Source organism: Limanda limanda, chromosome 1, assembly GCF_963576545.1.
Source record: "Limanda limanda chromosome 1, fLimLim1.1, whole genome shotgun sequence".
NCBI classification, from domain to species: domain Eukaryota; kingdom Metazoa; phylum Chordata; class Actinopteri; order Pleuronectiformes; family Pleuronectidae; genus Limanda; species Limanda limanda.
The window spans coordinates 17,462,857-17,488,687 of NC_083636.1; the positions used below are offsets into that span (position 1 = coordinate 17,462,857).

General features: G+C 42.3%; 1 protein-coding gene and 1 long non-coding RNA gene across 4 annotated transcripts; one reads left to right on the forward strand and one right to left on the reverse strand.

Moving 5' to 3' along the window:
* Nucleotides 1-284: 284 nt before the first annotated feature.
* Nucleotides 285-13,754, reverse strand: impdh1b (IMP (inosine 5'-monophosphate) dehydrogenase 1b). Of its 3 annotated transcripts, none has more exons than XM_061073530.1 (16): nt 13,622-13,754; nt 11,241-11,339; nt 10,988-11,065; nt 8,004-8,052; nt 5,846-5,947; nt 5,673-5,747; nt 5,240-5,446; nt 5,050-5,137; nt 4,751-4,950; nt 4,505-4,595; nt 4,114-4,209; nt 3,526-3,669; nt 3,256-3,400; nt 3,000-3,143; nt 2,827-2,910; nt 285-2,405 (listed from the first exon to the last, which is right to left on the reverse strand). In XM_061073530.1, exons 2-16 carry the CDS (start codon nt 11,336-11,338, stop codon nt 2,384-2,386), a joined length of 1,623 nt encoding a protein of 540 aa, XP_060929513.1. In that variant the 5' UTR covers nt 11,339; nt 13,622-13,754; the 3' UTR covers nt 285-2,383. The 3 variants fall into 3 exon arrangements, with proteins under 3 accessions (XP_060929513.1, XP_060929503.1, XP_060929519.1); XM_061073520.1 differs by having other exon boundaries at nt 10,988-11,068; XM_061073536.1 differs by lacking the exon at nt 10,988-11,065.
* Nucleotides 13,755-23,769: 10,015 nt separating this feature from the next.
* On the forward strand, nt 23,770-25,556 carry LOC133003741 (uncharacterized). Its single transcript, XR_009678297.1, has 2 exons — nt 23,770-23,906; nt 24,951-25,556. It is a non-coding gene; the product is annotated as an uncharacterized LOC133003741 (long non-coding RNA).
* The last annotated feature ends 275 nt before the right edge of the window (nt 25,557-25,831 follow it).

The following is a 25,831-nucleotide window of genomic DNA, read 5'->3' on the forward strand; positions in this document are numbered from 1 at the left end:
AACTCTTCATACCAATATGCTGCATTGAGTTATGGTGCAGCGGCACCCTCTACTGGCTGAACATCACGCTACCTTTTCCCTGTGACTTGTATCACCGATGGACTGAGCTTCTACATCTGACAGCCTCCTCCATGGCTCGCTTACTAATTTATTTATGCTCAAATATAACTTTTGCTCAACACATTGTTTAATAAAAGTTTTGTTTTTATAACATCTGCCTCATTTGACTTTATATCCTGGAACAGGACATGACAGCTTGTGTTAAAGAAGACAGTAAACCAAAAACAGTTTTATTTATTTATTCTTAAACATATTGAACAGCAAAAAGTAACCTTCCTCTTGTTGAGTGTTATTACAGTAAACATGTTCTGAAGTGATACTCCTCAAAAGAAAAAAACTTTATTTATTGACGACTGAGTCTTTTCTGTCAATCTAAAAAGCCCTTGTTCTCGGGTTTTGGCTGTAGGTTGCAGAGGCTACCACTATGGCAGCTTTAACTGCTCGTCAGTACAAAGACTTTTAAATCATAGAACGTGCAACACTAACATCTAACTTAATCCGTTTGGGCTTTTTAAATGGACGAGCAGGACTCAGGTCTTGACAAATAAGACATTTTAAAAGAACCTGAATTATGTCTTTAGGTGGGAGACTGAGAACACGCAGCAGTCATTTAACTGAATATAGATGTATATATATATTTTTTCATATATTTCCATGTACATTTTCTCGCATTTCATTCCAACGGCAAGACCTCTGTTTGTCGAGTGAACCCTGTGCAGGGTTACTTACATTAGCGAAAGCAACTGAACTCTAATACTCTGGGAGGTTTTATTAAAAAAAAAAAAAAAAAAAAAAAAATACAGCTGGCAAAAAGGACAACCAGTATGAAAATGTTAGAAAAGCCTACTCCTACATCAGCTGAATGACAACACACAGCGATAACTGTTACAAAGTAAGAAAAAGGAAGCGAGGGTGTGTAGCATTATGTATTTTCACCGATCTGTCACCTGCAGCCTGTATCCATCCCTGTTTCAAGGCATATATCTGGTAAAAACAAAAACAACAAATAAGCCTGACACACAGAACCTACTGTGAGAGAGCGCAGGACTGAACGAGTGATAACGAAAACAAGCGACATCTTGTGCGGATTTTGGTTTTGAAGTTACAAAAGAAGAGTGTCAGAAGGAAGTGTCAAAACACTTGGCAGTATGTATGCAATTACAATTGAGCAGAATATAAATACAGCCATGTCTGGCTTTTCGTGAAAAAACTAACATGCATATCAAAAACCCTTCATGCTCAATTCAAGGCCCCGGGAGACTAAGCAGGTTAAATAGAAAGTACGATCTAAACGTTTTCAAATAAAGAGCAAAGAAACGATCATTGTCTTCGTTATTTACTAGTTTTGATTGATACACCTTAGGTTGTTTTCTTTTAAACAAACCTGGTCCTCAGCTTTTTGGTCCCTTCCGTGCTCAACATATGAACACAACGCACTGATAGAGGACGCTGATTATTTGGCTCAACATGTCTTTGAGGGGAGAATGAAATGTCCACAGTGCTAACAACTGTGGGTTGGTGATCGATCCACCGGTTTCAGGTGACGGCGGAGGAAATGACGTAGCCAGCAGGACTGCCATCGGCCAAATGTCTCGTACCTCGCGATCCACAACACACAAAGTAAACAATATGCACTGAAACAGAAGTGGCTACCGTTGATTAAGTAGCTTAAATCTGTTGTGACGTATAAACGCAAAAAAAGGAAGAAAAGAAAAAGGGAGGATTGCCATTAGTCACATACACACAAGTGCTTCATCTTGTCTTCGGCACACCCACAAGTGTGTTTACGAAGTAGGATGCGTGAGGCTTCCGACAGGGAGCTCTGCTGGTCAGCGTGGAAAAATTAATGCTGATGGAAACTGCACCATGGCTGTTTTAGACTCAATAATAATAATAATAATGATAATATATATAAGGGGACAAAAAGGGGACACATTTAAACGATATCTCACACTTCACCCAGACAGTCTGTACCTCACACGCACAGACACAATCGGGATCAGGCTGCATACTCCAGATACAGGCGTGCATGTCGTTCTGAAAACCCTGATGCGCCGCTTCTTGAGTCCAAAGTCCCAGGTGTTCAGACAGTCGGTGTCAGTTCGATGATTCTCACTTCGCTACTGTGCGTCTTTCCTTCCCCTACACCAAGCAGCTCGGTTGGGATCGGAGAGAGAGCAGCAGTGGATACAGCACGGAGGAGCAGGGCCAGAGGGGGTGCAGTGGGTGGTAACGGATTCTTTTAGTTTAACGTGTGGGGCATTGTTAGATCAAGTGTGCTCATGTGCACCGCCGATGTTCACTCAAGCCACCTCCCCCCCGTTCAGTAGAGCCGCTTCTCATAACTGGGGAAGAGAAGAAACATGCAAGAAGGATCAGCATTTGCTCGAATATATAAAAAACAGGTTGACAAATCCACATTTACAAGCAGAAAATAATAACAAATAAAATATAGAAAAGCCAGATTATAATCAGTAATGCAATCAAACATATATTAAAAAGTATAAAATAAAAGGTAATCATTAAAGCAAATAATGACACTAAAAACAATAGTTTTTGTTGCTTTGTTTGTTTTCTCAGCAACTTTCTTGCAACTATAGAGAAACTTTACTTTCAATTCCAGCATTTGCTAACATCAATCATCTATTAGACTCTGGTGGAGCAAAACTGTTTATTAGCAGTTAGAATGGAAAGAAAACATTTGATTAAAATGTGCTCCATACAAGTTTTGCAGTAATTATCCCAATGAGTACTTGTGTTACTTACGAGTGGAGTCCGTGGACGCCTCCCTCCACCTGTGCAGATGTGGTTCGCTTCTCAAACTTCAGCTCCCCAGAGTACATCATGGAACTGAGCAAAACACAAATGTTCTTCAATATAACAACAAAAGCTGACATTTGTATTGTAACCATTAATCCACGAAAGCACAAACTACTCACCGGAGGACCGAGAGACTCTTTGCCCCGATGTCCTGGCAGCCATGTTGGATCCCAGCTATCAGGTACGGAACAAACTTGTGGATGGACCCCTTGTCCTGCACCGAGCCCGACACGCCCTGGGCTACCTTCACCTTGTCCCCCTCGCTGTGGAAAAGACATCACACAGTTAAACACTCTCCTCAAGTGGTCACAGACTGTAAATTCAGCCAATGATGCCTCAATTTGGCTTTTCATGACTCGTGACCTCTTAACGTACCTGAAATAGCGTTTCTGGCTGCTGGTGCTCTTCTCCATGGCGTCCAGGGAGCCCATCCCGCGATACTTTTTCAGCCGCACGCCGTCCGAGAAGAAGTACTCTCCCGGAGCTTCAGTGGTCGCCGCTAGCAATGAGCCCATCATAACTGGCGTGGGAGACGGGAGAGAGTCATGTCTGCGTTCTTGTATTAGCCAACCTGACCTCCTCACTGCAGATATGAACCACTTTGTTGACAGGAAGATGTTACGACAGTGTGTGTCACAAGCTCACCAGTCGACGCTCCGAGTGAAAGAGCCTTCACCACATGACCCACGGTCTGAATGCCACCATCAGCAATGACTGGCACGCCGAAGCGTCGGGCGTACTCTGCTACCTTGTACACGGAGGTCCCCTGGGGCCGCCCACACGCCATGACTGGAAGGGAGAGAAACATCATTTAACACGATCGCCATGGAGACAAATCCCACAGCGCGCTGGGGTGATGCAGGGGTTGGGACGAGCAGAACGCAGCGTTCTTTTCCCTGAGATACTTCAGGTTCATGTCCTTTTAGCTGAAACGTGTCTGTGCTGTTCTCGCTGATGAACGTGACCTAGTCTGAGCATGAGAGGCCCGTCCCCATGGCAACCCAGATCGGGGCCTTGGTTGATCACCATGACAACTAGGAGTGGTCTCACGGTATTTGTTACTGCTAGCGACTGATCGCCTTTCCTTCTTCTTGTGCTTCTTATATATAAAATCATACAACAACTTCCTAACATTCGTATTCCTATATCTAAATGTGCCGCTGCTTAATTGGTACCAGGTCTTCAGACAATGAGAAAGATAAAACAAGCTGTGACCGTAAAACAGATCAGTACCTTCCTGTGTGATGCAGATGGAGCCACAGCCCATTCCCACTCTTAACGCATCCACACCAGCATCGATCAGATTCTTGGCCTGGGCGGCTGTGACCACTGCAGGTGGGCAAACAGAAAGAGAAGAATTAGAATTTGGGGATATTATAAAAACGATTACGAAATGAATGTCTTTTGACTAATGCTTTATTCCACCCATAAGCACATGATTACCTCCGCCAATCAATTTATGTTTTCACCCTTGTGCTTCCATTTGTCAGCAGGATTATGTAAAAAAACTACAGCTTGATTAAATTTAAGGAAAATGTTGGTGCTGGCGGAGATTCGCTCTCTACAGAGAAATTCTAGTTTACAATGGAACAGAAACTTTTGTTTATTTTGTCAACAAACTCACCGTTTCCTCCCGCCACCTGCAACTCTGGATGCTTCTGTTTAATATAATTTATCATGTTGATTTGATACACCGAGTTGCCTTGTGAGGAGTCCTAGAAATGCAAAAACAGTTTTTGGGTTAAGGTAAATTCAGTGTGTTATTGATAAATACAAGAAACACTAATTGAGGAGACAACATTTTAGGGCTTTAGGATCATTTTCAAATTCAAATATTTAAAAACTCCAGTCTTAGTGCTAAAACACGCACCAGTACAACAACATCCACTCCAGCCTGCACCAACATGTCCAGTCTGTACTTGTCGTCCTCCCTGGTGCCGATGGCGGCGCCACAGAGCAGCTGTTTGCGGGAGTCTTTGGACGCCAGTGGGTAATCCCTGTTCTTCTTCAGATCCGTCCTGGCAATAATGGCCACCAGCTCGTCGTTATCGTTCACAATGGGAAGTTTGCCTATTCACAGAGAGAATGAACCACAGGATGATAAAACTACATTTTTAAATACTTCAAGCAGAAAATCTTGCTTGATTTCATGCACAAACTTTTATTCACCTTTTTTACTGCGCTGCAGAATATCATTAGCTTCTTTCAGCATTACACCGGCTGGAGCTACAACCAGCTCCTCCCTCTTAGTCATGGCCTAGAAGATGATCGGCCCAGATGAATGTAAGAATTACTAGGGATGCCAATAAAACAAATTTCAAGGGATGCATATAGGAAACAATAAAGGAAAGATACACACCTCCCCCAGAGGTTTGCTGTGGTCTTTCTCAGAAAGAAAGTCGATATCTCTGGAGGTGACGATGCCGACCAGTTTGCTGCCCATTTTGCCCGTCTCTGTGACAGGAATACCAGAGAAGCCGTGTCTAACTTTGGCCTCAAACACATCCCCCACCGTGTGGCGCGGACTCATCACCACTGGGTCTGTGATAAAGCCCTGCTCAAACCTCTGGAAGCCAAAACCAAACATAAGTATTTTAATTATTGTGTTTGTGTCCCCATTGATTTATGCAAGAGCAGTGTAAAGCCAAAGAACACACAATGATAATTTAACAGTGTTATACAAACACAAGAATACAACAAGATAACTAAGCAAACAAACACAAACGACACGCAATGAGTGAACGACATAAAGTAGATTTTTAAAGTAGTTATGAGGGATCATCTTCATTTACCTTGACCTTGCGGACCTCGTTGGCTTGAAATTCTGGCGTGCAGTTGTGGTGAATGATGCCGATGCCTCCCATTAGCTGCCAGATTAAAAAGTCAAAAAGGAAATATGTTATAGGATGATGAAATTAAGGAATTATTTTTCCACAATAGCAGTTTTGGGGAAGCGCCATCTTACCGCCATAGCGATGGCCATGCCCGACTCTGTGACTGTGTCCATGGGGGAGGAGATGAGAGGGGTCTTCAGAGTGATCTTCTTGGTAAGTGCGGATGTCAGGTCCTGGAGACAAAAACAAGACAGTAATGCACATTGGAGTGCGTTTGACATTTCATTTATAAACCACTAGGGGGCGGAATGAACTAGACAGACACACAGGACTCTACTGTTGTTTCAAAGCATTAAATGTCTAAAATCCATTTCAGTGACACAAAAAAACTCAATTAACAAGAGGCCAGTAAGTTCATCGTAAGCAGACTTATGAGACAGACTCATTTTAAGTATTACATACTAGGCTTTGGTGTGTCTTTAAGGGTTTATCACCTCCATTAGAGGTTGTACTTTCACCTGTCTGTTTGTTTGTTCACGGGATTATGCAAAAACTACAAAACCAGTTTCCAGACTCAGTGGAGCGATGAGGCCTGATTTGAATGCACACCAATATTTGATTGATTCTTCTGTGGGTCACGTCCAATCCCGCCACAACATTCCATGTAAACCAGTTGGGTAGTTAATGAGACAAAAACTACTTCCCTGGCAAAAATCTTTGGGTTATGAGACCATTTCCTCTACTCTTTTATAATTCAATTGTAAAAAAGTAGACAATCATGTGGAGGAGATTCCACTCCAGTGAGTCCATCATCCTAGTTTGTGATATGAGATGTCTACAGAAAATTAAACTTCAGAGTCACTCTCAGGGACCTAAACCTGAAAATGCTACAGTCTCTCCCACAGCCAGATTGAATTTTCTCTTCTCACCGATTCCCATAACAGTGACAGTTTTTTGTTATCTTCAGCTGGAGGGAGTAAAAATAATGACATTCCATAGCACATGGGAAAAACAAACCAGCATACGAGACCTAAAATGTCTGAGTTTTTACTCCTTATCTATGTCAGACATAAACTCTGGAGGCTGCGAGCCTCTTTTCTCACAGGTCCATGGTGAAGGCAAGAGAATACCACCTGAGAGCACTTTCTCCATTAAGAGAGCATAACAGCACTAACCCGCTACATTCAGCCGAGAGTTAGGAAAACATGTCCAGAACATCATAACCCCAGGGAATTTCCCACAACAGCTCCTCTCCCACGTGGCGTTTTTTCACAGAGTGAACGCAAACCTAAGTGAGCTGCTGTGTGTGGAAAATATTTCACTTCTCAACTTTAAGTTGGGACCGAGGCCAAATCTGGAAGCATTTGTTTTATTTAAGCTTCAATAGGTCGACCAGCCAGGGAAGAACTAGGCCACGCTGAGACTCTAACCCATGACAACGCATTGAGGCAGACAAGCAGCTCGCACAGTTAAAGCATAAGAGCTGGAAAACAGCGGGAGATTAGAGATATCAATTAAATTAAAAAACCCTCTAGAACTGACAAACCAGAAGAGGGGGGGGATTTCATGTACAGCGCGGGAGATTAACTCTGCCGTCATCTACCGAGAGACGTGGATGAGCAGCCGACCAGACACAGATGTAAACCTGAGGGTGAGGGAGCAGCCAGTGGGTGACCACAGTGAGCTAAAATAGCAGGGCAGCGAGGAGGAGAGAGAGTGACGGTTTTACTCAAAAACAAAGCTATTTTTGTCAGAGCTGCGGTTACCAAAATAATCCTGAGGTCTAAACGAGAGGTTTGTTTAAAGGGAAGAAAATTTAAAAGACTCGACTGTAATAAGGCTGACGGTTTAGGAAGTGGCTCTGCCAGGAATGGCCTGTCTGCCGACACTGCTCCACTTCATCATCATGAGGGGAGTGGGCGGAACTCAAGAAACGATTGGCTTCTTCAAGAACACCCATTAAATCTCGACTCAGATGTACTTGCAACAATCTTCTAGAATAATAACAGACCTCATAGAACCAACAGAGGTGAACCTGGTGCTAGGGCTGGTTTCAGAGTTGAGGGTTTAAAATGGTGGTCGCGTAATGTTTTGGTTGGTCGTGATAATCCTGCCCCCAGGCCCTGACCTAACAGGTTCTTTCTTGTACACCAGGGCAGAGTTGGAACCAGTTTTTTGGCTGTGGAACTGGTCGAGATCGCGCACTGGCTTCAAACTGGCCCCTGGACTGCCTCACTGGGAAAGAGGTATCATAGGTCTTGGATAACTGCTTTTCGGTTGTGTACTCACCACTTCATCTGATGTAAAGTCGATGAAGCCGGGTAAGATCAAGAAGTCACTGAAAGACAAAGAAAATGCATGTGGTAATGCTCACAACTTAGGAATGAGAGAGTCTGAAAGAACATCAACGCTGTATTGTATGAAATATATCAAAGAGAAGCAGACAACTGAAACAGTTTCTCAACATTTGAAAGAGGGTGAATTCACAGGAACTGAAAAGTGGACAAATGTGAGTCGCAACTGAAAACCACACAGATGTTAATGTGACGAATACAAAAAAAACATGACTCAAAACAGACAAACTTCTGACAGTGATCATGAGCTGGCCTCAGGCAGGGGAGGGGGGGTGTAACCAAGTACATTTACTATGTTACTGCACGTTTTTTGTACAGTTGGCACAGTTGCTGATGTAGTAGACCGTTGCTTAGGGAACAGGCTATGCACATTAAGTATATTTAAAAGCAGTACTTCATTTTTACTCAAGTAGAAACCTAATGTGGTGCTGTTACTTCAGTAGAATGTTCAAGTTCTTCTTCTACCACTGTCATCACGGAGTAATTCAATATTTCTTTCTAGTCGATGACTTCAGGATTTCCTGTGCTGCGCAAGCACTTTCATAAAGATAAACACGTGGCCCTAGAGCAAAATGAAGGGTGGAGCGAGTTGACTGGATGAGCCGGAGTTAGACACAGGTATGGTGTGTGGTTTTTCAACCAAACTATGCAAGTATGCACTTGCGGTTTTAGCAGTCAGGTGCGAGTTCAAGATGGGGACAGATGGAGGAATGAGGGCAGCTTCGTACAAGGAGATAATAAGATAAATGGTGAGCAGGGCAGGTGTATGCAACAGTGAGAGGGGGAGAAATAGACATTTTCATGACAGTCATTTTGACATATGAAACAGCCTCATCTTCTGTGATCTTGCGTGGTGGGTGTGGAAGGGAAAAAGTCTGAAATATCCACACTTGATGGGAACGCTGCGAGGGAGGAGTCCTGTTTGTTTCCCCTCGTTTTTACAACCCAAACGAAACGTAAAGGTCGAGTAAGAGGCCCAGCACACATCTGCTAGCATTTAGCAGCGGCCGCAAACCTCAGCTGCAGCACACAGGCCAGGTCTACTGACTCTGGGTCAGTGGTGCACAAGAGCTCAATCAGTCGGCTTTGTTAATGTTAAGGAAACACAGGCTTGGAGATTATTATAGTGTTGTAGGATTGTTCAAATGTAGACAAAGGAATGATGCCAAAAAGGAAAAACGTGGCCACAACTGGTCTTACCTGCTTCTAAAGTACATTATGTCCACACCCACAAAAAGCATTTGGAAGTTTCCCAAGGGCAGATAATCCATACCATATACCACATCTCTAAATATTGAAGAAAGTTTAATTAGGAAAAGCTACGAACTAAGAGACCATCAAACGAAAGCATAAACTCGTTAGCAGAGGTAATGATGGCCGGGGTCAATGATTAACATTTGAACATCTGACGTCAACCACTTTATTTGGTTTGTGTGTCAAAACAAAAGAAGGCAGACAAGCTACAGTTGGCAGAAGGAATATAACTGCCACTGACTGCTCTGTTCCATGAGTAAAAAAATTAAATAATCATACATCTGTGCTTGTAACACACCCACTAGGTTTACACTACTCTTTTATTAAGGTCTAATGGGAGCTCTCTGCCAGGGAAGTTGCCCGTCAGGATTTAAAAATGTGAGATAGGCCAACTACAGGGTGTACAGCTTGTGACCATGTGGTCCTTTGTGTGTGTTTAGTTATAAAAGAATGTGGGTTAGCTGAAACCATTCGATTTGTTTAAAATAAGATGTAGGTGACCCGGTCAGACACACCAAATCAGTGCCAGTAAAACACTTTCATATTCGACTGTTTCGCTGTTATCTGAAATCTTATTAGAGTTATAAAACGGTTGAAACACAGGACAAGCGGCTTGTACGGCCTCTTTCATCCTGAGACTAAACCCATTCATGCCAATTCTTCCTGCACTTCACATGATGTCAATTCAGGGAATCATGTGCGCAGCATTTCCTTTGGTCGTGATGCGCTTGATTAAAGTGTGGCGGCCGTTATTCAATCACACGTGGACACACTCAAACGACGTTACGTTTTCCATTCAATTAAAAGCTTGAGGCTCGTACTGTTTGCATGTCCTGAGGATTGTTTCAAACCACCATTTACATGATGTTTACATGAGTTTCGCTCGAACACTGACTGACCCAAACTTGGACAACTCATATAAGAGAGAAAGTTTTAGTGCAATGTATGAATTTCCCAGTTTAGTTTGGCTCTTGAAGGATGTTAAGAAAACTGAAATGGCCCCCCAATTGGAAAAAGGTTCCCCACCCCTGTCGTGGCAGCACCTGTGGCAAAACATATTCAGGAGTTAAGCACAGTCATGAAGTTTGGAAAAAGTTTTAGTTCAGCAAAATCAAAAAGGTGAGAAGTAGATGCATGCTTCATGCGTATGTGTCCAACAGCCACTACACCCGAGATGGACAATTTGCCTGTCATTAGTTATTAAGAAAATACAAAAATTATGGATTTGATTAGAAATTAGAAATCTTAGGCAGAACGTGTGATGATTTTTAAAGCATGTGTTACCAGAATGTGAGCAATCAGCGCTTAATTAGCACCTTGATTAATCGATAGTGTCACCAAGAAAGTGCACAAGCTGTTCCATCATGCACACAGGACAAATCGTGCACTGTGATCTTAGTGGAAGCTCATAATGCGGTGGCGTCTACTGGAAGCAAATTTCAGCCCTATGACCAAGTTCAGGTCGAGAGATCTAACGAGCACTCAGTTTATCTTCTGTATTCATGCACTTTAAATGATTCCAGATTCAGACTTTAATATTGTTTTTTCTCAAAGTTGAGTTAGGACAGTCATTTGCTTCCCCCTTTTGAATTCACCATTCGGAGACACAAAGGCTTTTAAATGGCACAGTTTCAAAATAGTTGGAAGATGACTTGTTTTACTCACTTGTAAGTCAACCCATCTCCTTTAGAGCATAGCTCTTCAGCCGTTTGACCGTCGGAGACAACGCACTGTTGGTCAGATCTGCTGGTTCAAAATGCGTTGGCCATTACAAAGCGCTGTGCGAACACTTCACCCACCGGTGCGCGGAGGTGAGGTTAAAAAAAAATCAGGAGACCTCACTATGAATTGATTTGATTACTGAACTGAGATTTAAAAAAGGGAATAAAGTTCCAAGTCTGTGAAAAAGGAAACTTACTTGTACGTGAGGCCATCGCCGATCGAGAAGAGCTGCTGAGCCGAGAGTCCGTCTTCAGGCACGTAGCCTGTGCCGCCGCTGATTAGGTAATCCGCCATGCTGCCAAATAACAAGGAGAGGCAACTTCAAATCAACTGTAGAGCTCGGAAATCACATAGCAGATGCTCATCTTACATACAGCGCGAGGATGCTCCGCCAGAACACTAGACATCCCCTTCCCAGGCAGAGCTTTAATGACCTTCTCACAGGAAGACATAACCATGGCAACAGCAGCATCCCTCATGCAACATCAGGTCAGAGCGCCTGTGCCTGAGCAGGTGCCAGATGCTTCCTCCTCTTATGAAAGCAATAACAGTCCTGTGATGATCGTGTGCTGACAAAAGGCCTCTTCAGGGCGCTGGAGAGAACAAAAACGATGCTGGAGAATTATCAGCATCCCCTTCGTGCTCTTGTCTATCACTAAATGAAAAAAGGTGTGATGATTTCCATGTCTGACACCCTCAAGGGCCTTGCATCCCCTTTACACAGCTTCCTGTGTGTCACCAGGGAGCATATTGTGACAAAGAGCTAAACCAAAGGACATGGACTCTTATTGCTTATGTCCTTAAACTGTGTTAAGCTGCTTTAAGATCTCCTGACATTCTCCAGAGGGGCTGCATGTTAGATTCAGAGCGCAGAATCTCCTGCTGGAAATCTGGAGAAAGTCCAGACTCAAATTGTGCTGGTCAGATAATGAACACTCCTTTACTGTTAACGCTGTAATTGTCTTATAAAATAGTTTATTGTTTTTCAGTTCTACATTCTTGACCCCTTCTCTTATGATTCATACATATATGAAGTATTTAATAGTCTTGTTGACATTATGATTTTCACAAGTTGCTGTATAGGTATTTTGTATTTTTAAAACTTTAGGTTTTCGTGCACACATTTGTGTATAACTTCAAACCTGAAACTAACAACCCTGCTGTGCACAAAACAAAATAATAAAGATAATCCCAAATATCTCTGCATCAGATTAAAACCATTGTTGTTTACAGATCATAAATCCGTCGCATTGGGAAACAACATGATTTCAACAAACGCAGCAGGAGTCCCCACACGACCGCGTGTCCTGGTGAAATATGTCCGTGTGACCCACTGACTTCTACCCGGACCACTGAGGCCGGTGGCGCATGGTTTATAAATAAAGTTGAGCCTGATTTATAATACAAAATTAATTAAATACATTATTTGGAGTGAATTGTCCGTTTACATTAACTTATCAGGAGCTAGCACACATTAGCTACACACAGTTGACCCACCTTTGTTTTTACAATGACACACAACAAAAATAACAACAACAATGCTACAGCTGATTATCCGTGTTAGCATCTGTCACATTTCAGTCGTATCACATCATCACAACAGCGTTAGCATTCAAGCTAATGGTAGCCTCCATGCATTTTAACGACAACAGGAGACCCATCCGCTAAAAGTGGAAATTCAACAGCACTTCATTGTGTTTCGAGTCTCACACAAGAGCCGTACTGAGGAGCAGCTTCCGTCACATGCTCAACAATCAATGATGTGTTACTAATGTGATTGTGTTCGTCGTGAGGACGGAGAGAAACGTAAATGAACCGGAACGCGAAGGGAGTTCGGTGGCGGGTTCGAGTCTGGGGCTTCCTCCCAGAGACATGTGCTGGATGCAGGTTTGATGCTGAGTGATGACGAATCGATCTGAGATGGTCAGGAGGGCAAAGCGGGTGGTGGCACTTTATCTATAGCATGTGAGGCGAGGGAAGTTGAATAAATGTATAGAAAACCAACCCCCGCGAAGCTCTATATAATAAAAGCTGTTTTAAGTAAATACTAAGACAATAGGATTAAAAAATACCAGTTCTGCTAACAGTGTTTCATCAGACAGCTGGTCACGTGGCTGGAGCTGCGTTCAGCCACGTGGATTATACATTTAAAAAGGTAAATTTAGCAACATAAATAAAATGCTGGATTATAAATGAGGAGCATTTTAATGCTGAAACAGTCACTTTGCTCTGCAGCTCCACCTGATGTGGCTACAGCTGCTATGCTAGCTCGTTGTGTGTTGTTAAAAACAGACACATCGCATAAAGCTGACACATCTGGTGCAGATGTGCGAGAGGAGAAGAAGAAGAATAAGGAAACATTTTGGGCAGATCTGCGTTCAGACAGACAGGGTGGGGGGCGTTAGCATTTAGCATTAGCAGCGTTAGCTAGTAGCAGCGAGGAGACGATGCCCACGTTGACGGAGGACGGAGGCAACTTTCCCCGGTGTGAACTCGGGCTGGAGGACCGAGCACCGAGGAAGAGGAGGGTGAAGGAGGAAGAGGAGGGTGAAGGAGGAAGAGGATTTTAGTTTTTACCTGGAAGGACAAAGTGGATGAAAACACCTCGTGGCCCCGAGACGTGAAAGTGCAGGTCTGCATGAAAAGTGGAGAGAGGAGCGTGTGTGTGTGTGTGTGTGTGAGAGTGTGCAGACAGTGTGTGTTGGTGTTATGTAGGAGCAGCAGCAGCGTCACATCCCCTGTCTCCAGTCAGAGGCGTGTTTTACCCGCTACATCCTGGTGTGTGTGTGTGTGTGTGTGTGTGTGTGTGCCTGTGTGTGTGTGCCTGTGTGTGTGTTTTTAGGATCTAACTGTTTACACTGGGTCCTTTTGTAGATCTTTACTCCATATATGTAATTCATCTTATTCTTATATCTCCTTACATTATAAAACACTGCATGCTACCTATTATTACTTTACTGTTGTTTATCCCTGACTGATTATCTTATCTTTCGAATCAAGTCCCTATAAATACCTAACCCTAACCCGTGCTATTAATAAATAACTAAGCTGAAGATATGATTTAAGGTAGAATTTAGAGTAAGGCAAGTGGTAACTAGGATTTAGCTTGGTTCTAGGTTAAGGTTAGGACTAGATAGTTATAAAAACATAGGTGAAGGTAAGGCTATTACTAGGATTAAACTAGATAAAGGTTAGGTTTAGGTTAGGCAAGTAGTAACTATGGTTATGGAAATCCAATGTCAGTGTAATGTCGTCTGAAGTCATGAAGACTGTGTCTGTGTGTGGCAGTAATGGACATTTAATCACCTCTATTATTTATCTCTATTCATCCACTAAATTTAAAAGATAAATACTGTACATGCACTTAGAGTATTTTCACATGAAAATTCAGAATGATCGGAATTTGTCCCACCCAAACATAGTCAAGAAAACAAGCACGCACACTCACACTATATACTCAAAATATAGCATATAGTATGAAACACATGAGTCAAAGCTGATCCCTTAAAAAGAAAAGAATAATACATCCTAAAAGCCGTGTTCAACCAATAAAACAAAAGTTGAAATAAGTAAAACCTCAACATATTAAATGTATGGACACTAGCACCTGGTCGGTAATCAGCAGCAGCGAACCACCAGATAAAGTACTTAAGTGCATTATAAAAACAGGACATGTGCTTTATTGCCCTTTATTAAAAGCGTGCCGCGTGGCCTGAGGGGCCAGATTACGAGTATTCAGGAGTATTCTGGTACTACTGAGTACTGTTCTGGAGTCTGTTGTTTAACCCTTTTCAGTCTCTAATGAGAAGGGAGAGAATTAAAAAGGCAGTTAGGTCGGTGGGGTCCTTTAAGATTTCACATTAAAACCTCATTATCTTGTAAAATACTATGTATCTTTCCAACAGTATTTCTGTCTATTAAGTACTTGTACGGTTGATATTTTTGTGTTTATTCCGTTGATACTACCTCAACCTTTATTTGTGATGAAGTACTTTTACACCAAAGATAACAAGTCTGATTATTTCCTCAAATTGACCTCTGATGGTTTTAGTTTTTTCTCAAAATTCATTGGGGAAAAAATATAGATCACTTGATAAATAAATTATTTTATTTGTGTTTATTATAAATAAATCCTCATTTCGTTTGCTGGATGTATCTGACGACTTCAAAAAAGGAGGAAATCAAATGGCTGAGTCATTCCCCAGACCTGTAGAAAAAATGAGGAGAAGGATGTATTGATTTCCTTCCTCAAAGTAAAAAAACAAAACTCCATGCCTATTTTAACTTAGAGAAACGTTACGTTGAATTCAAGAGGTGCTGCTGTGAATTTTGGTCACAAGTCAAATAATCTAAACTGGATTAAGCGCAGTGAAAGGCCAGAGCCGAGCACATTTTATTCACATGATAACAGTTGTAATGAGACTGGGGGGGGGGGATCACGTGTGACAGAGCGTAGCTGAAGCTGCGGCTTTGCTGTCTGAAGGAAGTAGACTCACGTGTAATTCTTTTTATTTTAATACCAAAAGTTAATGCAAAATACAGGTGTTTACATATATTTAGGGCAGGAAATGAAGGGAATTAAAACCAGGAAGACAATATTGGTAATTAGTTGCTGGGAAATCTGATTATAAAGGAAGGAAGGAAGGAAATTAAAAAGGGAGGAAATAAATAAGTAATCTTTTAAAAATGAAGTGAATAAGCAAAGCCAAACCTTGTAAAAAAAATAAAAACACCTCATCATACTTAAAACAATAGGTTGTAAATCTCTTGACTTAAGGCAAACAACATAAAACCTTCCCAGAATGCAGTGCACACACACATGCCCGCTCACATTGCTTGACGGTCCTGTCAGCGCGCTGCTTTGGTTATCAAGCTGTTGGCGGCACAAATGGCTGGCATGAGTTACTGACAAAAGAAATTCACTGCTGCTCTCTGACTGACTAAAAATACGCCTGTCAGTGTCTGTTATCTCCTTGTCTACGGCCTCACGCAGCAGAATAACAGGGTTTACGAGCAAATTGTCAGGGAAATGAGGGACATCGGCTTCGTGTTCTACACCTTAGCAACACCAAGAATGTGTTTTTAGCAAATCTCAATATATGGCAGATAATCCATGAAGTATCACCAAAATAAAGAGCTAACATCATATTTTTCTATGTGTTGTATAATGAGGTTGCTAATTAAGGCACAGTGAACTGCAGATCCTGTCTGTCAGAAGTTAGGGATTAGGACTCAGAGGTGGGATTAAGGTTTTCCCTGTAACTCAACACATCCCCCCTGGTCCTCCCGTGTTCTAATAATCTGAGGTGAGGGTCCCTGGACGTGTCTGCCGAGGTGACGAAGGTGGATCCGTTTCCCCGGTCCTGTGTCTGTGTCAAATTAAATGTCGGTCAGTGCATATATCGGTCACTGGTTCCTTTATGCACTGTTGCTATTCTGAGCAGTCGATTCAGCCTTGTTCATCCGCCGCTCGCTCACTCTCTCCTCCCTTGATGATGATGCATCGTGGAATTGTGTGTGTGTGCAGGAGGGGCAGGGGAGCAACGATAAAAATAGGACCTGGCAACTTAACATTTCTGCTTTGTTGTTGCTTTGTTTCTTTTCTTACGTGGGCATCTGCTCACAAGACTAGAGTGGTAGCTCCAAGGCCGTCGCACATCTCACGAGTAAAGTTCATCGTGTTAATCAGGGGACATAACAACATGAGGGCATTTGCAAGCTGATCTGAATGCAAGTGAGAGTGGACGTGTAAACCGACCCAGTGGCACGAAGTTGATTTCCATGTGCAGCGTCACAAAGGTGCAGCCAATCAGAGAAATGACCAAGCATCATCATCTTTTGCAGAGATCGAAAGACATTAACGCTACAGCAGGGAATTTTTTATATCAAACAGCCGGGAAACTGGTTTGTGACACATTAATGAAACAAATAACGTACACAAAGTGCGAGTTACATCTGAAAGGGACCAATTCTCCCCTGTGTTTTCCAGTAACTCACCTCTCTGGGCCAAGGCCGGCCTGGATCCGCGTGGCGCTGTATCTCTGGGCTGCAGTCTCGTGTCCATGGCCATGAGAGGTCTGCCGGAGGTACTGTTCACCTTCCCGGGATCCAAGGTTCGCACGTGGCAGCTGGGTGTCCCCCACAATTCTCCGATTATCCGCTTCCTGGCTCTCCCTCTCTCCTTCTGCAATAAAGTGCTCATAACCATACCCCTCCATCCTCGGCCCAAGGTCAGTCTCTGAGTCCAGTGTCCCCTTTTTGCTTTGCTTTGCAGCCTTTGCCAGTTTTTCTTGTCTTCAAACAGACACGGTTTCCACCAGCTGAAGGTCACGTTTGGGTCCCAACAGCAGAAAGTTGTAATCCCTTTTATTATATGAGCTGCACAACCAACGTTTAGCAAGTTTCGAAGTCACATTTTGCAAAAAACAAAACAAAATGTAAACTCCCGATTTGTGTCTTATCTTCTTATCTGAATTCCTTTGACTGCTCTGTTTACTCTGCCGCCAACTTCCAGACGAGATACACAGGTGTTCCCACAGAGACGGAGAGACAAAAAGAAAAAAAAGACCAACCAGTGGCAGGCGACTCCTTCTGCTCCTGCAACGGATGCACCTGCCTAGAAAAAGGCACCAGCCACCTCTAGGCGTGTCAATAGAGGGCGTCACCTAGGAGATTCTCCCACTGAGAGGGTGTTGCTGTGGTAATGATGCCAGTAGCAGCAGAGCGTTGTTGTTATGGAGAGGCGGCTGTGCTGATGTCTTTGAAATAGTGGAGGAGATAGCGGAGGGAAAGGGAAGGCGCAGGACACGGCACTGTACTTACATGTGGGATAAAGCCGTCGTGGCCCTCGAGCAATCCTCCACAAGTTGAATGGAGCGAGCGGCACAGTCCCACTGAGTGCTCCATGCATGAGGCTCCCTCCATGTCCCCCCCCCCCCCCCCCCCTCCACGCATCGGTTAATCCTGCTTTCTATCTATCGCCGGCACCATGTCACTTTCACAAAGAGGATTTTTGCATTAGAATGAACAGGATCTGGCCACGTGGTGCAACGAGAGCAGCACAGTTTCCTACAGCTCAGGCAGCAAGATGGTGGTGTGTTACTTTGTATTTGTCTCCAAAACCAAACAGTGAATGTGTAAATTTAGCTCCTCTTGCCACAGGCACGGCTTGTTTGTCTTCTTATGGTTTGTGCAGGCCTTGTAGAAGAACCATGTCACTTCCTGAAAAGCCAGAGGCCCGAGGTCAGACTCATAGGATCACAGCTTGCACCAGAGTGTCAGCGTTACATAATAACCAAAATGGATTCAAATGCACTTCAAGAGACTGTGGCTGAGACTTTTTGACACACATGTATAGTGAGCTGTAAACACACTATACATGGGATGATTGTTTTGAATTGTTCTATTTTGGGAAACTGTTGTTCTCGACTAAGGATCCTCATCTAAAGAGGTCCCCCCCCCCCACACACACACAAACACACACTTGGGGCCCTCACTCTTCTCGAAGGGATCACCTCCAGGTGACTGAATGTTTGTGACAGCTGCTGGGACGTTAAGATGGAAAATCCTCTTAGCCTGTCCTCAGAGGCTCCAGTAAGTTCCCCACTTACAACCCACTGCCTTCCCCGACACGTGTTAACGGAAACCCCTCACCCACCCAGTGCACGTAACAAATCCTTTAAATCAAGACTTTTAATATTGAAAAAAAAGAAGAAATCATCACGTTTATGTGTAATCTGAATAGATAAATGTGGTGATGCTGCTGTCGAATCTGAGTTTAGATCCTCGCTGCATTTGCACTTTGAACCCGCGTCATCTGTGGCATTAAAGGGTTTGTGTCACATGCAGGAGCGACGGGAGGAGCCCACTCTAGGTTTCACACGTGCATGCGTGTCCTCAGACTCACTCAATCACTTAATCATAATGACTGTCATGTGCACAGGGTGGGCAGTCATTGACGGGCTGAGACAAATCAGAGTCATAAGGTTTAACACAAGGGTGAGCATTCCCGACAAAAGAGCAATCAGTGTGTGTGCGTGTGTGTGTGTGTGTGTGTGTGAATGATGAAACGTATCTAAGATGATAGTTCTCTCTAACACAGCACAGGACTTGTTTGAATCAATAGTACCACAGATACAAGGTTCTCTAAATTATTTTATTTGCACCACTGTGTATTCCAATTTCACTTTATAAGGTATAATTTTGTGGGGTCCTAAAATGTCGAAAGTTTAATAATCAGAATTTTTCGGCCTTAAATAGTCTTAAACATGTCAAAATATGACTGACTATGTCAAAGTCCTTAATATTTTACACACTTTGAAATTGGTTGTTGATTATTTTTGTTGTTTAGTAAGTTTATGTTTCAGTTCCTTCTAAACGATAATAATAATAATGATACTTTTTGTATAGAGCTTATTCAGGAACTCAAAGACAATTTACATATAATTTAAAAGAAAGACACTAAAAATAAAAAATAGAAACATAAAAACTCAACACGATCATAGAAAGCAATACAGATTTTTCGGTTTATTCTATGTAAGCACACCGTAATAAAACAGCAAAGAAGACCAAAGTGGAACTGATAACTGAGTCTACAAACACCCAGGTGAGAATTGATGTCACTCAGCTTGACTATGTGAAAGCATAACTTCTGTCTGTGTGACATACCTCGGTATCTTCAATTAAGTAAAAGTCATTCTTGGACTCTGACATTCCTTCGTATCTGTCCTACTTGACATACGTCTAAGTTTCAACGTTAAAGTCATTAAAGTTGTTACTTGTTGGAACCTGCAGAAGCAGAACCTGAAGAGTTCAACACGGCCTGTGAGAACAGTCGCATCTTGTTTTCTGTGGCTCTGGTGAAAAGCTCTCTAAAGACAGAGTCAGTAAAAACACAGTCTGAGTTACTGAGGCTAAAAAATGTGCCATTGGGCGACCGCCACCTTCTTTTCTCTGTGCAGTGTCTCATATACATTCACCCTAAAGCACACAGAGGCCCACACACAGCAGCTGAAGCTATTTTCCCAGAGACCGACCACGAAACCACGAAACCGTCTCGATTAGATTGAACATGAAACTACAAAAGATAAAGATAACAGAGCTCAGTGGTGAACTAAAGTTGGTTGTAAAATGTCACTAACTGAAAGTGAAGTAGAATAAATAACAAAATTTAAGAGAAAGTGAAGATGACACAGAACATTTCCGACTGCTGGTGGGAATGTGGGACTGAAGACACACTGAACAACATAAATAGAAACATTTATGGAACACACAACCTTTTAAGGTTATTAACTATACTTACATGGAGGATATGTCACAGTACAAAAAGCACATGAGTGATGTTGTGTGTTTAATTTATCTGCTTCACTTTTATGGACTTGTCCAAACAGGAGGAGGAAGTGAAACGCAGTTATTCTTGATGCTATCACTTCCACCTGTGCTTTTTCCTGTTATGACTTTCTCTCAGTTCAGCGTCACACTCGAGCTGTGACTCATATCAGATCAGTGAGGACACTCATATGTGCTTCACAGAGCACGGAGATTCCTCGTAGGTGTGTGGAGTGAATTCCAAACCTGGTCGATTGTGAAACGACACTCGTAACATGTGACCAAGATGGTCGCCTGCCAGAATATATATGTTGTGCTCCCTCAACTTAAAATATTTATGTTTTAATTTCTTGTGTGGCCCCACGTGTCTTCACCTAAGACGTGCTTCGCCTTTCCCAGCAGACATTCTCACAAATTAGAAAACCATTGACCATTGTACGCAAACGTCTTTTTCACTCAATTAATTAAACACATTTATAGAAACAGTACAAATCACAGACTATGTATAAAGACAGTCCACGTGCCAGCTCCCCAGAAGTGAAGTCAAACTGTCTTTATCACCCCCTGGTGGCTGGCTGGAGTATAGTTAAAAAAAAACTAGTTCTTATCACACTTATGTTTGTCCAAGTGTTTTTTTACAGTAAGTTTGGTTTAAATTGGTTATTTGATGCAATTAAAAAGGGCCAACACGGGGACTGACTCCCAATTGGTCGAGACCATGCATCTGCAAGACCTCGAGGCACCCCACCATGATAACTACTCTGCAGACTCTGGCTCTAAATTACGTCAAAAGTAATTGTCTATGGTACAGACAAGCAACATTATCCCAACTATAGAGGGAGAAAAACAATATTTAAAAGCACTACCTTGAATCAAATATGCTCTTAAACCAGTCTGGTGAGTTAAAAAAAGGTTGTTTGTCGTTTTAGAGCCCTTTGTGTATTTCCACATATTCCCCGATTCTATTGTTACCTCTTCTATTCTCACTCAGATGTCAGAACATCACTTCAGACCTATATACAGTCTATGCTTCAAACCTGAAGCACATGAGACTTTATTTGCTCTCCAAAACTGTCAAACACTTCCATCTAGTGGTCGTACTGATTTATTGCTGCAAACTTCATAAGAGTAAGGGATTTCCCCAAGTACAGTTTTCTGTTTTTCAAAGAGGAAATAAATCTGTTTCTAGTCCACATATTGCATCTGTTAAATACTATTATGCATGAAAATGTGTTAGTCAGTCAGGTAATCAATATATTGTGTTTATTAATTCCATTTATGATCTTGACTTTGTGGATTAATGCGTCAAATAACCAGAGTCTTTTTTCAGCTTTTCAGTGGAAATATAGCCCACAGCATATACACACTATAGAAACATATAATTTGTTGTGCTTGAGTTTCATCTAATCTAAGTCCTGGAAGAGAAATGTAAACAAAATGAATAATGTAAGTATAGGTGTCTGTGTGTGTCTGTTTGTAATCTGAACTATTGGCTGCCGTTCAGTTGCTGCTGGGAAAGAAGACTTTTTTTGGCTGTTTGCGAAAAGTGAGTCAGAACAAAAACCTCATGTTCGAGGCTCGGGTCTAGAGGCTACTTACACAACTCTCTGCTTAGTTTTAATCTCAAGAAATCACAAGGACAGATTCTCTGAAACTGAAGCGCTTCAAGGTATCAATCCTTCGGCACACAGAAGAAATCATTTAAATTTCTTGTGAGTGGTGAGTCAGGGTGCAGGCCTGTCTGAGCTGACATGTTGCCGTGTCCTTATCATGCTGTTGACTCATAACTCACAGTTGTGTTGCTGTGACAGTTGTCATGATGCCAAATCTGATTGAAGAAAATTAAAACCACGCAAATGGGTGGTTTCCACCTGCAGGGAGATGTTTTCTGTCAGGAGTATGCAGAATGACTTTCTAGCTTTTCAGTTACAGTTTGGTTACATTCAGCGAAGGGAATTTACAACTCGCAAAGGCTTTATGGCAGAAAGCCTGGAAGGCAAACGTCTCCCATCTGCTGACTAGTGCTGTGATCCCTCCAGTGAACTGTGACAGTGGTTCTCTGGAGGGTGACAGAATTTCCTCTGAAACTGGTTCAAGACACAGAGGAAGTGAAGTCAGATGAGACGGACCAGCACAGTTAATCTGCTGTGCTCATTCTACATGATCGTGGAATTTCCCGGACCAAAGACTGGAATCTCCACTTTGGCTTATGACTAAATCACTTATCACTAAAATGACTAGGAACGGGTCTGAGCAAGCACATCAAGCTGTGGGTGTGTGTGAATGTGGCTAATGTGTTGCCAAACACTTTGTTTTATTGCTTAATAACTTTTACTCACTCTTGTCTTCACTGGTCCTTAACAAGAGGGCGACACGACAAGTGTCTGGCTGTTTGATTGATATTGTATTTTCTTCATCAGATACCATGTTCAAAGTCTCAAAAAGAAGTACAAGGAATAACTGAAATAAATAAAGTAAAAAGTTCTGTGCTTCACAAACAAAGAGTACGTGCCAAATTACAGGAGCACAACCTTGTAGTTTGGCCACAATTCTTCTTTATGCTAAATACATTTATTGTATCAAGTACATGAATATACAGACTTTGAGTATCCTCCAACTTTCCCTCGAGTTCAGACCAAAACTTTAAATCGATATTCGATATTCAGTTGGATCTTTGTCACTGCATGTTCCTAAAAAACATCGGGCTCAGTGCAGGTTCAGACACAAAAAAGAGAATGCCTGACGGGTTTAGAAGAGTTTTCAGTCCCAGTTAATGCTGACTCATGGACATTTTGGAACTTCCCTCAGCTCCCACTGGTGCCTCAGAACCCTCAGGGCAGTTCCTCTTTAACTTTCATCCCATGGTGCCACAAGGTCAAAATGTAAATCTGGCATTGAATGCATTTAATTTGTGACTAAATACTTGACATTCAGTCTCAGATGAATCGTTGACTGGTATCAAACGTTATGTTGTATCTCGTGTCGATGATTCCCAAGAAACTTAAATATAGTCATTGGGCGAATGTTGGCAACAGAAAAGCTACGACAACTGTGCGGGAGATAGACTCGAAAATCAAATGAATTGTTGTTTAATATGTCTGAATCTAAAATCAACAGTACGTGAAAACAATCACAACAAAACAGATTAAAATTAGTTTTAAACTGTTTTTATTCTTTCAGCTGGGGCTAGCCAGGAGGACTCCGTTTTATGGTAAATACATATAAATCAAAGAAGCGTAGAAAAAGGGTCGTAAGTAGACAAAGCTGCGTTCAGAGCTTAAAAACCACAAGTGAGTGGAAAGTCCTGAACTTCCCTTGGGGGGGTGTGGGTAGAACAGGAAGCGGCTGCTGTTTCTCAGGTGATGTCACTGCCTCTCAGTCCGCTGAAGCTCGCTGAAGGAGATCGACTGCTGGTACTGAGGCAGATGCGTTGAGGAGCGCTTGCGTGCAACATCCAGGAATCGAACGTGTGACACAAACCACTCGGTACAACACCAGCGTTTGAAGGAGAAACAGAGGATCAGCTGAGTGCGTGGTGAGTTTGTGACTCCACGTGTTTTCTACGCTTTACTTTCACAAGTATTCGCGCTCACTTTCGTTGTGTTGCCATGTGGGTCGTTGTGTCTTGAATCACGTTCTATGTCCTGGTTTCATTGTCTCTTTAAGTGCCTGTTTTTGTTGTTTCTCATTTTCGTTATTGTGTTTATTTCCAAAATATACAAACAAGTGGGGGGAAAAACTGAAAAAAGTTTTGTTTACAAACTGATGAGGAGAAAAATGTCATTAAACGCTTTATGATTTTATCAAAGTATTCGACAAGGAGTGAGAAGAAGTACAAACTTGTTTACTCTCACCCCCTTCTCCATAAATCATTAATTATTAATTATCTTAAACTTAATCCATCTTTCTATATCTGTAAATATGTTTGTTTTTACCCGTGCGCCATACTGTTTATAATGTTCAAAGAAATCTATGTTCACTCTGTTTTATGTGGAATTTATCGACACAATAACCTGGTGATGCAATTATTAATGCAATGATAAGTCCGGCAAGACGTCAAAATATGAGTTTAAAACCATACAAAATATAACATTGAAAAATATTCAACACATAAAAAAAGCAAGAATATAAAGAGTGTATATAATAATATATATACAGGTTACATAGAGACAGAGGGAAAGACGGGGACCTATGTAATGCCACTCAAACATTTTCAGCCAAATTAGGTGCATCGTTAACAACATCTCCGGCTAACGGCTACAAGCACAAACAAACTCACTAATTCCTCCTGAATATATATATATATATAATAGAAAAAAATGCTGAGGCTCAGATGATAGCCCGACGCTAGCAAGCCCATAAAATTCCAATCTGAGGAGTTGTCGGTGCACGTCCATGTGCTTTGAGGGCGTAGCTTTGAAGAGAGTGTGAGGGGGTGATAGCTGAAAATAGATCGGATTGGAAAGTACATCCCTCCTCTTGCTATCTTGCTCGTGAATTACCAAGCCCAGTTTTAGGTAAACATCTCCAGAAGTCTTCCGATATTAACTGACCTTTTCTTTTCTTCCCTTCTCTGCAGCCGATTGTCCTCTCCCACTGGAGCCATGGCAGCAGCAGTCCTGAAGATGTACTTTATTGGAACCGCGCTGACCGTCTTTGCGGTCATTTTCAGTGTCGTGAACTCCATCGGCGGCCTGATGTACGTCCAGGACCAAAACTACAATCTGGATCTTAACCAGCAGTCAAACAGAGAACTCTCGTCAAGAAGCACCCGCAGAAGATCGTGTGTGGAGAAAGGAATCAGCTCGTAGTGGCAACATCTGGACGTACGACATCGTCTGCTGGATGGACATGTTGGACCAAGCAATGGACCAAGAGATAGTAACTACAGGAGATAATAACTACTGGTTTCATCGCTGACAATACACGTCATCATGTCTGACTTGGTGGACATGTTGTGCACGGGACAGTTTTACTTTAGGTGGATGCATGTCTGCTATTCCTACTTTGCAGCATCTGCTGTAAAACGCAGCTGTGTTTATTCCCCTGGCAGTCTGATGACGAGTTGAACTGCACTACTGAACGATGACCTGCACTAAATATTACAATGTAGTCGTCTTTAGGAAATATTCTTTCAGGTCATTGTGCTTTGTTTTTGTTCTAAATAAAATGAATTGAATCGAAATGAAGTGTTGTTGTGAGTCGTTTTCTGCAGCGTTTTACAGAAAACTGATATAAGTCCAATACATGTTCAGCGGGGAATTAGTGGAATTAAATGTTTAAGAGTTTTGACTTTAAACCAAAGACTCAGACAAGAAGGAACGTGTTGTCCTGTCAACTTTTGAATGGGGTTCACCAGCCTGTGCTTACATGGGCAGGATCTCATAAGGACAAAGAAATAGACCGTATTGTATATAATGCAGGAGAGACCAGTCCCTTAGACTCCTCACGTCTGTGGGG

What these genes read in the sequence shown, in the direction of transcription:
- impdh1b (XM_061073520.1), bottom strand. Translation starts at nt 11,338, where the DNA reads ATGGCGGATTACCTAATCAGCGGCGGCACAGGCTACGTGCCTGAAGAC. An exon ending in GGCGATGGCCTCACGTACAA is followed by an intron (nt 11,069 to 11,240) that starts GTAAGTTTCCTT and finishes ATTTTGAACCAG; the next exon opens with CAGATCTGACCAACAGTGCG. An exon ending in TCTGCAGCGCAGTAAAAAAG is followed by an intron (nt 4,951 to 5,049) that starts GTGAATAAAAGT and finishes CTCTGTGAATAG; the next exon opens with GCAAACTTCCCATTGTGAAC.